Consider the following 12,644-nt stretch of genomic DNA (forward strand, 5'->3'; position numbering starts at 1 on the left):
CCTGGTATGGACAGCACTATCTCCTACGCAGGTGATACAAGAAAGCTAGCTGTATATGATCCTGAGAGACCAGCATGCAGCATTCCTCCATGGTACCTGCCCCAACTTCCATCAGTGATGACTATGACCTAGACCTGTAAGATAAAATTGACTGCTTCCTCCTCTCAGTCACTTTTGGTCAGAGTGGTTTATCACAGCAACAGAATGAAATGGAACAGATGCGGTCACACTGATGAATGACATCCTCCTGTGTATAACAACATAAAGGTACAGTCTCTGTCTAAATGTGAAAACAACATCAAACCTAACAATGGGTTAAAAATCTGTGCCTCCTCTTCAAGAAATGTTACAAATCATATGACAGAAACTGAGGAACACTTCATTTAAGATGCTGGTCATGGCCAGCAGTCCATGCATCCAGTAAACAGCAGCTAGAAGAAACATAATTGACAAAATTTGATGAAATTTGAAAATATACTGCAGATAACTTTATTATGTCAAGGGGCAATAGCATTGGCTCCAGGAAATATTAAGGAGTAAAGAGAGGTCATGTGGGCAATTACTCTCAAATGTTAAAAAATATAGATGATAATGACAACACCCACACAAAAACTGGGAGGAAAATAATTTATAATTCAAGGCTGTGTGGTCCTCACATTGTCTCAGTAGTAAAAATACTCCCTAAAGGGACTCTGAATACTCAAAGTACATCTGTAACCACCAGAAATAACATACACGATAAAAGAATATATAACTAACAAATCAATCATGAGAAGGGGAAGTGAAGTAGATAGAAAAAATATTGATTAACCTAAAAGTTACCCAGAAAGGAGAGGAGAGGAGAGGAATTGACCAACAGTCAAAACAAAATGTATACTAAATATAAATGGTCTACAAATGCCTACTAAAAGGCAAAGACTGCCACATTAGAGTCAACTGTCACATTACAGTAAAAATTCCAACTGGTTATAGGAAACCCAGTTTAAGTGCAGGGAAAGAGGTCAACAGTAACGGGAAAGTAGGGGTTTAGTAGGGGAGGGAAGAAGGATGGTAGCAAAGTACCTACTCAAAGGAAGATGCTGTCACCTCTGTCAGCAGACAGACTTAGCAGTAAAGCAGCCAGAGAGAAAAAGGCATTTATATCATAAAGAGCTACTCACAAAAGCTCAAAGTAGTCGTTTTCAGACTGTGCTATGGAATTGCCTGGACCTGGTGAGGGACCAAGCAAGTAACTGAATTCCAGTCCCAGCTGCTTCCACCTGCACTGGCCCACTTCAGGGCTAGCGTCCAGTTCTCAAAGTTGCTGCTAGGACTTAGTAGCCTTCACTCTTTTGAAGGGCAGCTGGGTATAAATGAACACCTTTGGGGCATGTAACACAGACACCAAGGAGAGTGGGAACAAAATGGTTCCTGCTACCAGCTATAGAATGCTCAGTAGGGGAGCCAAGGCTGTCTGGCCCTCTGCAGACAAATGCACCTGCCTGTGGGCATCTGTAGCCCCACAAAAATCCAGTTTGTCCAGTGGTGGCACCTGGAACTCTCTGCCTTCCAAAAAAGTTGCTCAGAGACATGGGTCAAAGCCAGTGGATCTATGTAAGTTCTGGGATAGAGGAGGCCCTTGGCAGAACCTCTGGGAGAAAGAGTCTGAGGGAGCCACATGGTAGTCACCATAAACAGGAGGAAGGGGTGGGGTAGGTAGGACCTGATGGCTTCCCTACCTGCAAGTGACCAGATGACTGTATATAAAACCTGTTCCTGAGTGTCCACAAAGGCAGAGGAGAAGGGTCTGTGGGGCCTGGATTTAGACCTGACCAGTGTAGCTAGGATCACAGTGAACAACTGGACACTCATCCTCATCCCCACCCATGACACCAGGGAATCCCAGACAGTGTGCCTAGGTCATGTCTAAGCATAGCTGAGTCTGACTGTGTCAGAGTCAAAGGGAAACCTCCTTGACCTCTCAGTAAGGCCAGCCCCGGGCCTCTGCACAAAGCCTTCAAGCCAGCCAAGCTACTCACCCGCCCATTCGTCTCGCCTTTCCACCAGCCCTGGTCCCCACCGATTCGGCTGTAAATCTTCACCACATCACCTTCCCGCAGTGACAGCTCCCGCATGTCTCGTGCGGCAAAATTGTACCTGGCCACAGCCGTGCCGATGACCCGCGGTGTGAACACTATTGAGGCAGACAGGGTGAGGCATCAAACAGCTGTAGGAGCTACTCAGCCAGAGCTAGAGGCCCTCAGACTGAGGTGGGTCCCTTCCCTGGTATCTACAGTAGGGAGGGCTTTGTGGCCACAGCTAGGGATGGTCTCTGGAGGGACACTGGCCTCCGGCTGAGGGCCATTCCCACCTGTGTCTGGGCATAAGACACATTATGCATGCACTTAGAGGGGGTTGAACTAGCACCGCCAATGCTGGCTGCTCTCACAAGCAATGAGCATGCCACTGGTAAACAGAGCAGGCACCCATGCCTTGACCATCACCATCCAGATCCCCAAATTAGATCGGAAACCCAGTGAACTGGTTCAGCCCAGAACCCAGGAGTCCTGGGTACAGGTGACAATGGTAGTGAGGGGACACACAGCCTTGCACAGAAGGGCTTTGGCTCTGGCAGTAGAAAGCATGTTGGACCAGGGCTGACTGAAACCCTCTCCTCCACACCCATCCCTGTTCCTGTGGCAGCTCTCCTGGCTGCAGAGTAGTCACCATCTCTGCCCCTCCTGTCCACATCTCCCAAACCAGAGGCAAAGCTCTCAGAGGCCATGATGGATGGCAGCTGATGAGGCAGGGAAGTGTCTACCAGTGTGACCAGGGAAGAGCCCTGCCTAATGCGTCCTCATGGGCTGCAGCCTCGGCCCAATTCCCAGCCACCCCCCATCCCCCCAGCACCAGGCTGCGCAGCCAGGGGGACCCACCAGGCTGGGCCCTGAACAGTAGAGGTACCTGACCAGAAGGGAGCAGAGGGGCCCTGGGGGGCAAAGCTGAGGCCCTGAGGACTGAGAAAAGAAAAGTTGTAGGAAGCACAGGAAGCTGCAAAGAGGCAAGAGAGAGTATAAGCCAGAGCAGGAGCCAAGGAGCTAAGGGGGATGCCAGGCTCTACCTTGGGAGGATACTGGGGAAGGCGGGGCCTGCTACAGGCACAGCTAGGCCACTGCTTGCTCTACACCTATGTCTTGAAAGGACTTTGGGGTCAACTGTCATAGACTGGCAACCCTTTGCTGGTCTGCTCTGTCTGGGGTGGGGAGAGGAAGGCCCCATAGCTCTGCGGGTCCCTGCTGACTGGAGACATGGGTGACTCAGGGGAAAGAGCCCTAAGCTAGAAGACAAATGCTCTGGGCCTATCTCTGCCTCAAGGTCCAGGCTGCACCTTGTCACAAGCTTTGAAATCCCCCCTAAAGGCAGATAGGTGTCTTGAACAGCCAAGGCCCCACCCAGGGCACCTACGGAGGGATCTGTTCTCAGCCCGACTGCTTCTCACTACTGTCAGCTCCAAGCACAGGCACTAAGAGCCCGAGTAGCAGTGTGGACCCATCTTACATGGAATGAGAAGGGGCGTGAGTCTGGGCCACTGACAGATGTGGAGGGCCTGGCCCACACTCAGGGGTCGGGCAACGACTCTTGACCCAGGTGGACAGGGAGATCTTGGCCCTGGATGTGGCCTGAGTAGACTCACAGACACAGGCATTACCTGGAGACCGGCTTGAGGCCCTGCTGGTGGCTCGCTCCCGAGACTTGTAGGGGAACTTGAGAGTAGTGTCCAACTGCTTGAAGCTTTCCTTGAGTGAGTGGCACTGGTAGTACTCCACCAGCTCCTGCAGGGGGCACACACTCACCACCGAGGGAGACTCGGGAGCCCTCCCACCTCCTGGGTTCAAGGCACGGACTTCTCTGAGACCCCCCTCAATCTCACTCCAGCCCAGCCCAGCTAGGATGGCCAGTGCCTCAAAAACTTCTCCCTCAGGTGCAGGGCTCCCAAATATTTCTCAAAGAATGCTCTGGAAAGAATGCCAAGGTTGAAGAACAACCTGCTGACTACAGTGCCGTCCACGCTGGAGGGTGGCACACCTGCAGGGCAGAATGCCACGAGGCTAGTGCCAGGGAGAGGACTGAAGAGCAATGAACCACAGCCTGGCTGCCCCAGGAGGCACCTACAGCCTCCCCGGATGGTGTCTGTTGGCCCTGAGCTGCGAAGGGGATTTCAGGCACTTTCTCTTTGCCTGTGTTTTCCTGTGGGTCACAGAGGGAAAAGGAAATCTCCAATGTCCCCTGCCAGGGGAGTGACGTTTGTGACTGAAAGAAATACGGGGCCAGGTACATAATCCCAGCAACCAGGAGGCAGAGGCACGCTGAGAGAACTCCACAGTTCTAGACCTGCCAGAGCTACATCGCCAGAGCTACATCGTGTCTGTCTCCAAAAACAAAGAAAAAGGGTTGGGGTTGAGGTTGGGCACAGTGCTAGGGCAACTGCCTAGTATGTGTAAGGCCCTGGGCTCCGTGCTAGTACCAAAAGGGGCTGTGGAGGTCAAAACCAAACCTTTTAGTGACACTTTAAGGAATAGTATGCCTTTAATGGCATTCTGGTGGGGCTGACCCCAAGGACGTGGGGAGAGACTCGGCCTGAGGTAGCCTGTAGTCTCACGTCCGAGGTGAAAGCCTTGGTTTCTGCTCTATCACGTGAGCGAGGTAAAGTTTTCAGTGACCCAACTCCGATATAACGTGACTCCAACTGTCCCAGGCATCCTATCAAGTTTCTCTAGATTTTGCCCCACACTGGGAAGAATTGATCCTCCCTAGGCAAAGAAAACGGATCATCAGGGGGCAGAGTGGCTGAAAAGTGGAGAGCCCTTGGGCCTCTGTGGCCAGGTAGTGAGAGTCACAGGCACACATACCAGCAGGCTCTCAAACTTCTTGGCTTCCGTGATATGGATCCAGCTGTCTTTCTCCACCACCTTGATATGTTTCACCTCATCATTGAACCTGGATAGATAAGACAGACAGACAGCCCAGCTCTTGCTGTGCAAGCACATAACCCCAGGCTTATTCCAGATCTGCTTCAGCAAAGATCCAGACCTAAACCTCTATAATGCCTCTGCGGCCCTTCCTGGCCAGCCACTTCTCCAGCCCTTAGCCTACTCCATTTGAACAAGTCTCCCATAGCTCTCCCTGCCTGCTTTAAGTCATATCCAGAGTCCCCACTGCCAACTCCGGCCTCAGCCCCTAGCCCCCTCTAGGTGGCTCCAAAAGCACAGAGCACAAGTAGACCAGGTCCCGGGGCCAGCTGCCCTGCCCTCACCTACTATCATCATCTTTAGTTCAAGTGTCCCCAACCTAGAAAGCCTTAGAAGGCTCCCCCAAATGACAGCCCAGCCCACGTGAGGCAATACCAAGGTTCGACATGTCATGCAGACAGAGATCTCAAGCCAGTGTCCTGATGCCTGTGGGCATAGGAACCCAGTCAGTGAAGCAAGAGAACCTATCTCCCTAAATATGTCTGCACATGACCCAAACACGTAACAAGGACTGAACAGTGCTGAGGGGTGGGGAGACACCCTATGAATGCAAGGTTGGTTCAATACCCTGAAACTGGCTAAAGAAAACACCTAACTAACGAGTAATCAAGCGTCACCCCACAGGGTCACTGTAGGCACCTACCTGTGTTCACGTGGCTTTAACATGTGCTATGAGCCAGCCCAGTAGAATTGCCACTGTGGTGACCTAAAGGCTGGGCAGACACAAGGCACTATGGACACTCCTAGTAGGTGGGTGGGACAGCTGCCACATCATTGTGTGGGGCTGGATATAGGCTATGAATTTCTTTAGACCCTGAACATCATAGGACTTCTGGGAAAGTGATGACTCCTGGCAGTGTAACCTTCCTGAAGTGGGGAGACCCGGGGGCCTCTTCTAGCTCCACAGATTCTTGTCTCCACCCCTCTCCCCCTTGGTAGTCCCCTGACAGCAGTCTTGTAAAGCAGGGCCCTGGCCTAAGATGCTGCAGTGGTCTTCTTCCACAGAAGTCTTCCTCAATGTCAGATGCATGGACCAGGTGTGTGTACCTGCCTGGGCTAGACTGTGTGGCCCAGGATGCTTGGCAGAGGCAAGCTTTGAACCCCAACCCAGCGCAGAAGTAGAAGAAACATACCCAAAGGAAGAGGGGAAAGTGTTGTGTTCAGGTCCTAGGGCTGCCCTGCACAGCCTAGTGCGCACCTGCCCAAGGGGCCGTGAAGCATTCCTGCACCCACTGGCATCCTTCTCAGTTTCTGTCATTGTAGCAAGAATGTCCAGGCTGTCTCACTATGGCTTGCCTCAACCCAATTCCCAGAAGACCAAAGATGACCTTTCCCACACACAGGCGCCCTGCTCAGGACTCTCAGAACACCACTCAATCATAGCAAATTAAACAGCTAGTAACAGGTCTAAGACTTGTGCCCATGGGTGTCCTAGGCTGAGAAAAACAAACTGCCAGGCCTTGTTTATTTTTTATCTGAGGAAAAATGCCCAGACCAAGGACGTGTAGCCCAAGCTACAGGGCTACCATGGCCACTGCTGAAGGTCTCTGAGGGTCCCCAGATGCCACAAAGCAGCACGAAGGATACATCCTGCCTAAGACTCACTGGACTGGCTGCCAGTACATTCCTGATGGCACTTCCCTGTGTCCCACCAGCCCACCTGTCTCTGAAAATGCACAACCGAGCCCTAAACTGCATGATGTGGCCATGGAGCCCTGAACTTGCAAGCTGCACCCAGCTCTCGCGAGGAAACCTGATGGTTAGCCTGTGTCCTCTGTTCCATCTTGTCTGAGATTTTCTAGCCTGGGCACCAGAGAGAAGACCCACCCCATCCCCTCAGTAGCAGGCTCAAGAGGAACGCTCATGCGCCTGGGGTGTGCTCACTTGATACTGATGGCAAACCGTTCGGCCTCTGCTGGACGCTCTCTGATGAGGTAGGTCCCACTGGCATGAGACTTGAGCAGATTGTCTGTCTGCTGCCGTTCCATGTTGCCAGCAAACCTGGGGTCAGGAAACCAGAGCTGAGACACAACGCTGACGGAGTAGTGCCCTTGGTATGTGTGTGTGTCACCTGTCTCGGGCTTTGCTCCTTGTCTGAACCTCTGAGGTGAGTAGACAGGTGACTGACTGATGGGGGGCAGAGGTGTGTGGCCATGTCCTGATATGCAGGGCACAAAGTTGGGACCAGCACCTCAAGTTAAGCAGCATACAAGGGTATCTGGTAAAGATGTCATGGGGGGAGATAAGACTGCCACAGCCAGGTGGGGGAACTGTTCGAATCACAAACTTCTACCAGACCGCCATTTTCTAAATTCTTTGCACTATTTGAGATGAAGAGATGATGGGGGCATTTTAGGAGAGGTACTTGGAGGAGGTCAGCACCTGTGTTGAATGAGAACTTGGAAAATCAGGCTTTTCCCACCACAAAAGAAACAAACGAGTAGATAATGAGGGAGGGGGAGACTGGTCCCTCAGCAAAGCAACACCCACATTCCTGGCGAGACACCATGAGCTTAGTCTCCAGTATGCACAATTAGGGTAGATCTAGGGTTAGTACATTAAATTTCTTGGTGGCGGGGGGTGGGGGGTGGGTGGGAGGTGGCGCATGTCAGTTTCTGAAGTGGTAGCTACCAGTAGGTTGCCCATACTCTAAAAACAACAACAAAAAGCAACCTCCCTCCCCAATGCTCTACAGGCAAACCTAACTAAACTCATGATCATACACATAAAAGACACAAAGCTAAGAAGAAACAGCTGGGGAGAAGTTGGGGAGATGGAGAGTCACGGGGTGGGGGTGGGGGGCACAGTGACTAAAATTCACTATATACATGTCTGGAGTTGTCAAAGGAGAAAAGATAATTTAAAAATAACTGTGTGGCGGATAATCTTGGCTGTCAACCTGAATCACCATGGGAACAAATCTCTGGATGTCTGAGAATCCGATTACCATGATTAAGCTAACAGAGGCGGAAAGTCCCAGCCCACATGTGGTTGGGCACCGTCCCATGAGCTGGGCCCTCAGACTGAACAAAGAGAAAAAGCAAGCTGAGCCAGCATTAGTTCATCTCTCTGCTTCCTGATTGGGGTGCACTGTGAAGAGCTGCCTCATACGCCCTGTAATACTCTGTGCCCAGAACTGTGAACCAGAAGAAACCTTTCCACTCCATCAAGTGAGAACCACGTAATCTCTGTGTCAGCAGCCATGTACCATCTACAGGTCAGAGCAGGCAGGGTAGGCATGCATGCAGCAGGCCCAGTGAGCCTAGACAGATGCAAGGGACAGACGCTGAGGTGCTAAGAGGGTCAAGGACTTGGGAATCCGCAAATGCCACATGTGAGGTTAGGGATACTGGCCCGAACTGGGGAATGAGCCCATCTGGTTCAGAAGTATGTACGCTGCCCATGTAGGGCAAAGCGACTTTGAGGACAAGTTCTTCTAGGTACTGGGCCCATATGGGACAGAATCAACAGAATCAGCCCAAGACTTGTGATCTGTGACCGTACCCAAAACACCCACCTTCATCCTTCCATGTACCCAATGGCCTCTTCTCACCAAAGGCACGATGACAAACTAGACCCTAAATACATCACTTTCTATAGCTTCATGATGGAAGCTCAGTGAGGACTGCATAGAAAAGGACTCATTACCATACATACTGGAGCCTGCTGATGATCTGTTTTAGAGACAGAGAAATAGCCAAGGTGGGGCTCAATTCTCCCCTGCCCAAGGCCAGCTCATGGACTTAAAGGGCCATACCCTAGGACACAGAGGCCACCAAATGCCCAGTATTGCAGCCCACAATCCACTTACCATGGGTAGGCAGTGTAATCGATCTCCCGGGATGGTGGACGGCCAGTAGGCGGCTGGGAAGAGAACACAGGTATATTAATGTCCCCAGGGGGAACAACAGAGAGAGAGAGGAGCTCATCAGAAACCCAATCCTGGAACCAGCAGTCTATATGGGGCCAGTACTTCATGCAACTTAGCCCAGCACCCCTGAACTATGACATCCTAGGGGCACTACCAGGACTTCCTCTGAGCGGATGTTCAGGAGGGTTGATGGAACGAATGACTGAAGGTATGAATGAATGAGGAACTACCAATTCCTGAAAGGGAAAGGCTAGAGGCCACAGGAAATGCCTAACAGTGGGTATGAGGTGGCCACACTCAGAATGTACTATGCCCTCCCTGACCCCCTTGGCTATGGGTTCCCCAGGTCTGTCCAGAGAGCTCTGAGCATTTAAAATGTTCCTTCAAGCCGCACATGCCCAGGTGGGTGATCAGGGACTGCTCGTGTTCCCTCACTTTCAGGGAGAAGTCACTTTTACTTTTAGCTGTCCTTGGGAGGACAGGAGTCAAGTTTACTCCAGGACAACCCTGGGCTGCCTTTGACACCAGAGCCAAGACAGACTCAGAGGGAAGATGACACCTAGCCTTTGCTCCAAACAAGGCAATTTCTAGCTTCAGGCCATGTATCTGGGAAGCTTCCTCCTCCCTGGGCTCTGACGGCCTGAGAGGATGTACAGAGTGTGTTAGCCACAGAGAATGGCAGGGGCTCTACATTAGTTTCCACTGAGCGAACGATGCCCACTGTGGTGGTTCAAGAAGAATAGATCCCACAGTCTCATAGATTTGAATGCTTAGTCTCCAGGGAGTAGAGCCATTTGAGAAGGACAAGAAGGCTTAGGGGGTGTGGCCTTGTCAGAAGATGTGTGTCACACTAGGGGTGGTTTCAAAAAGGCCATTAGCATGCCCAGTGTTTCGGTCTGCTGCCTGCAGATCAGGACGTAGCTCTCAGCTACTGCTCTAAAGCCATGTATATTGCTATGCTCCCAACATGCTCCACCATGATGATAACAAACCCTCTGAAACTATAAGCACACCCCAATTAAATACATACGTCTCCTTGGTCACGGTGTCTCTTTGCAGCAATAGAGCACTGACTGAGACACTCACAAGCTGTTCATCCTCAGTTCCCAAACCTTCAACAGACAACAGCACCTCTGTCCGACCCTAGGCTCTGCCCCGGGTGCAGCTCACTGTGGCCACCTAGCAAGGACAACCTGACATGCTGGCCCTAGCTCTCTGCATCTTGGACCCTGTGATCTAGAAGCATCAGGGAAAAGACTCACCCTTCCATCCACTGGGCAGGGCTTCACAGACGAGCTGGGAAAATACCCTGACTTCCGGGTTTGAACCAGCCGCCCCTGGAGGAATAAGCAACGAGGAGCCATGATGGTGCCTACAGCTTACAAATCCCAGGCCTGACATGAATGGCACTCTCTGCTGTGACCTTAGTTGACCTCTCCACCACTTGGAGCAGAGACAAGGGCATCCCCACTTTACAGATAAGTAACACCAAGGCTCAAAACAACAGCCATGTATCTCTGTAAGTCTACCTAAGAAACAGGCGACACCCAGAGAGGTTGTAAGGAGGATGAAGACCTGGTGTGATTGTTTTGTCAATTTGACACAACCTAGAATCATCTGAGGAGAGAGTCACAGTGAGGGACTGTGTACACCAGGCCGCCCTGCCTCTGGATCTTAACTGAGGTGAGAAGACCCAGCCTGAGTATGCAGTATGACTCCCTGGGTTTGGGTTCTGCTCTGTGTGTGAGTGAGGAAGATGAACTGGGCACTAAGCATGCAATCTTTTCCTCTGCTCTTGACCGTGGATGTGATGTGACCAGCTGCCTCAGGTCCCTGCCTGACTTCCCTACAAGGATGGACTGTAACCTGGACCTGTGACCAAATAAACCTTCTTCCACTGGGTTGCTTTCTGTCAGTGTGTTCCATCACAGGACAGTAGTGAACTGTAACACCCAGGACACAGAGCATCTTTCGGTACTGTGGGGGTTTGTATATGCTCGGCCCAGGGAGGGGCACTATTGGGAGGTGTGGCCTTGTTGGAGTGGTGTGTCACTGTGAGTGTGGATTATAATAAGACTCTTATTCTAGTTGCCTGGAAGCCAGTCTTCTCCTAGCAGCCTGCAAATGAAGATTTAGAACCCTCAGCTCCTCCTGCACCATGCCTGCCTGGATTCCACCATGTTCCCACCTTGATGATAATGGATTGAACCTCTGAACCTGTAAGCCAGCCCCAATTCAATATCATCCTTATAAGAGTTGCCTTGGTCATAGTGTCTGTTCACAGCAGTAAAGACTAACTAAGACACGTACCCTTTGGCTCTCATGTTATATATACATCTGGCTCAGTAGTCTGGACTCAATTACTGATGATGTCCTTGAGAGAACAAGACACTACAAATATCACCAACCTTTATCCTAACTCTGTACTCAAAGCTACCCATGGAGTGTCAGGGTTCCTTAGGGGCTGGGGCTCAACAAAGAGGTGCTACAGGTTTAATACACTCCAGCTCAGAACTGCAAACTATCCCACAAGAACATGATGGAGCCTGGGTTTGTCTCCCTCCCAAACAGGGCCCCGGAGCCAGTCCTTAACACTGTGAGGAGCTGCTGACCAGAATGGGGACACTGAAGACAGGCAGGGCATGATGGGACAGAATCTGGTGAGGGCCTGTGGGGTATGCCGAGGCAGGAGGTCAGAACAAACAAGGGTCTCAGTGGAAGGATGCTGTACCCCACTTATGTGACAATCAACTCCATGAAGATATAGCAGAATTCATGTGCAGAATGGAGGTGGCAGAGCAGCCTCCCCCTATCACTCTACAGCATCACCCCAACCTCCCTGCCTTGGCCTTGGGGGATGCACAGGAAGAGGAGTAAGGTCGTACCCCAACTCCAGGACCCAGGACTTACCTCCCACCAAGGAGAATCGGGGTCACCCCGGAGCAGCTCAATCACATCCCCTGTCTGGAAGGTCAACACAGGCTTCCCAGGAGGGGCTGGGTTACCATGGTAATTCTGCACAGCAACCATCTTGGGACCTAGAACAGAAGAAAATGGCTCACAGGTGACTTCATCCTTGCTGACGGCTCCCCCCATCACCAACCCTTCCTGGTCTAGGGAACTCTCGAAACTGTTCCCCAACACAGAGACACAAGGGCCTATGTCACCCTTTCTGTATCCTTCCCATATGGCTCCTACATCTACTGAATTAAAACAGATGCCAGAACATTCCAGTGACAGCTACTTATTTTTAGATGGAATTTTATGTCTCTCCCAGACACTGGATCTGCAGTGTGGAGCTAGGGAGGGCCCCCACCATGTTAGAGAGATGAGGTGCCACAGAATGGATGACAGGTGAGCCTGAGTATCCAAGGATCTAGGATATCCTCGGAAGGGGCCCCACTGTGCCCCAGGCTCACCCCAAATGTTCAAAGAGGTCACTGAACTGTCTTGCCAGGCCTGGTCCAGGTCACTACAGCCCAATGGTGGTAAGATCTTGGTGGCATTTGAGTTTCCTCTGAGGAAGCGCAGGTTTCACCAGAATGGTGAATGCCTGGGCAGCACCCAGGGGCACAGAAAAAAAAAAATGGTAATAACCCCTGGGTTCCTGATCATGCAGGCTTTTTTACTTAGCTTGGCGCCTCTCAGAGCTGTGGATGGAAGCCCCTGACTCTCTGAAAGCTCTAAGTCAGCCCTGGGAGGAGGCCAGAAAGGCGAGGGCAACCGATGGCTGTGCTGAGCAGCCACCACCACGTGCAGACCCA

At 51.5% G+C, this 12,644-nt stretch overlaps 1 protein-coding gene across 5 annotated transcripts in view; it reads right to left on the reverse strand.

Annotated features, from left to right (window-relative positions):
* The window catches only part of Vav2 (vav guanine nucleotide exchange factor 2), a 168,636-nt gene that overhangs the window by 3,033 nt on the left and 152,959 nt on the right, over positions 1-12,644 (reverse strand). For 3 of the 5 annotated variants that reach the window (XM_034495797.2, XM_034495798.2, XM_076928330.1), the window contains 7 exons: positions 11,791-11,918; positions 10,143-10,217; positions 8,821-8,873; positions 6,894-7,010; positions 4,890-4,977; positions 3,689-3,812; positions 2,019-2,173 (listed from right to left, as the gene is read on the reverse strand). In XM_034495797.2, the coding sequence (XP_034351688.1) occupies positions 2,019-2,173; positions 3,689-3,812; positions 4,890-4,977; positions 6,894-7,010; positions 8,821-8,873; positions 10,143-10,217; positions 11,791-11,918 (740 nt within the window). Of the gene's footprint in view, positions 1-2,018; positions 2,174-2,943; positions 3,031-3,688; positions 3,813-4,889; positions 4,978-6,893; positions 7,011-8,820; positions 8,874-10,142; positions 10,218-11,790; positions 11,919-12,644 lie in introns of all 5 variants that reach the window. The other 2 variants (XM_076928331.1, XM_034495800.2) reach the window with 1 other exon arrangement.

The sequence above is a fragment of the Arvicanthis niloticus genome, chromosome 2 (assembly GCF_011762505.2).
Source record: "Arvicanthis niloticus isolate mArvNil1 chromosome 2, mArvNil1.pat.X, whole genome shotgun sequence".
Classification (NCBI taxonomy): domain Eukaryota; kingdom Metazoa; phylum Chordata; class Mammalia; order Rodentia; family Muridae; genus Arvicanthis; species Arvicanthis niloticus.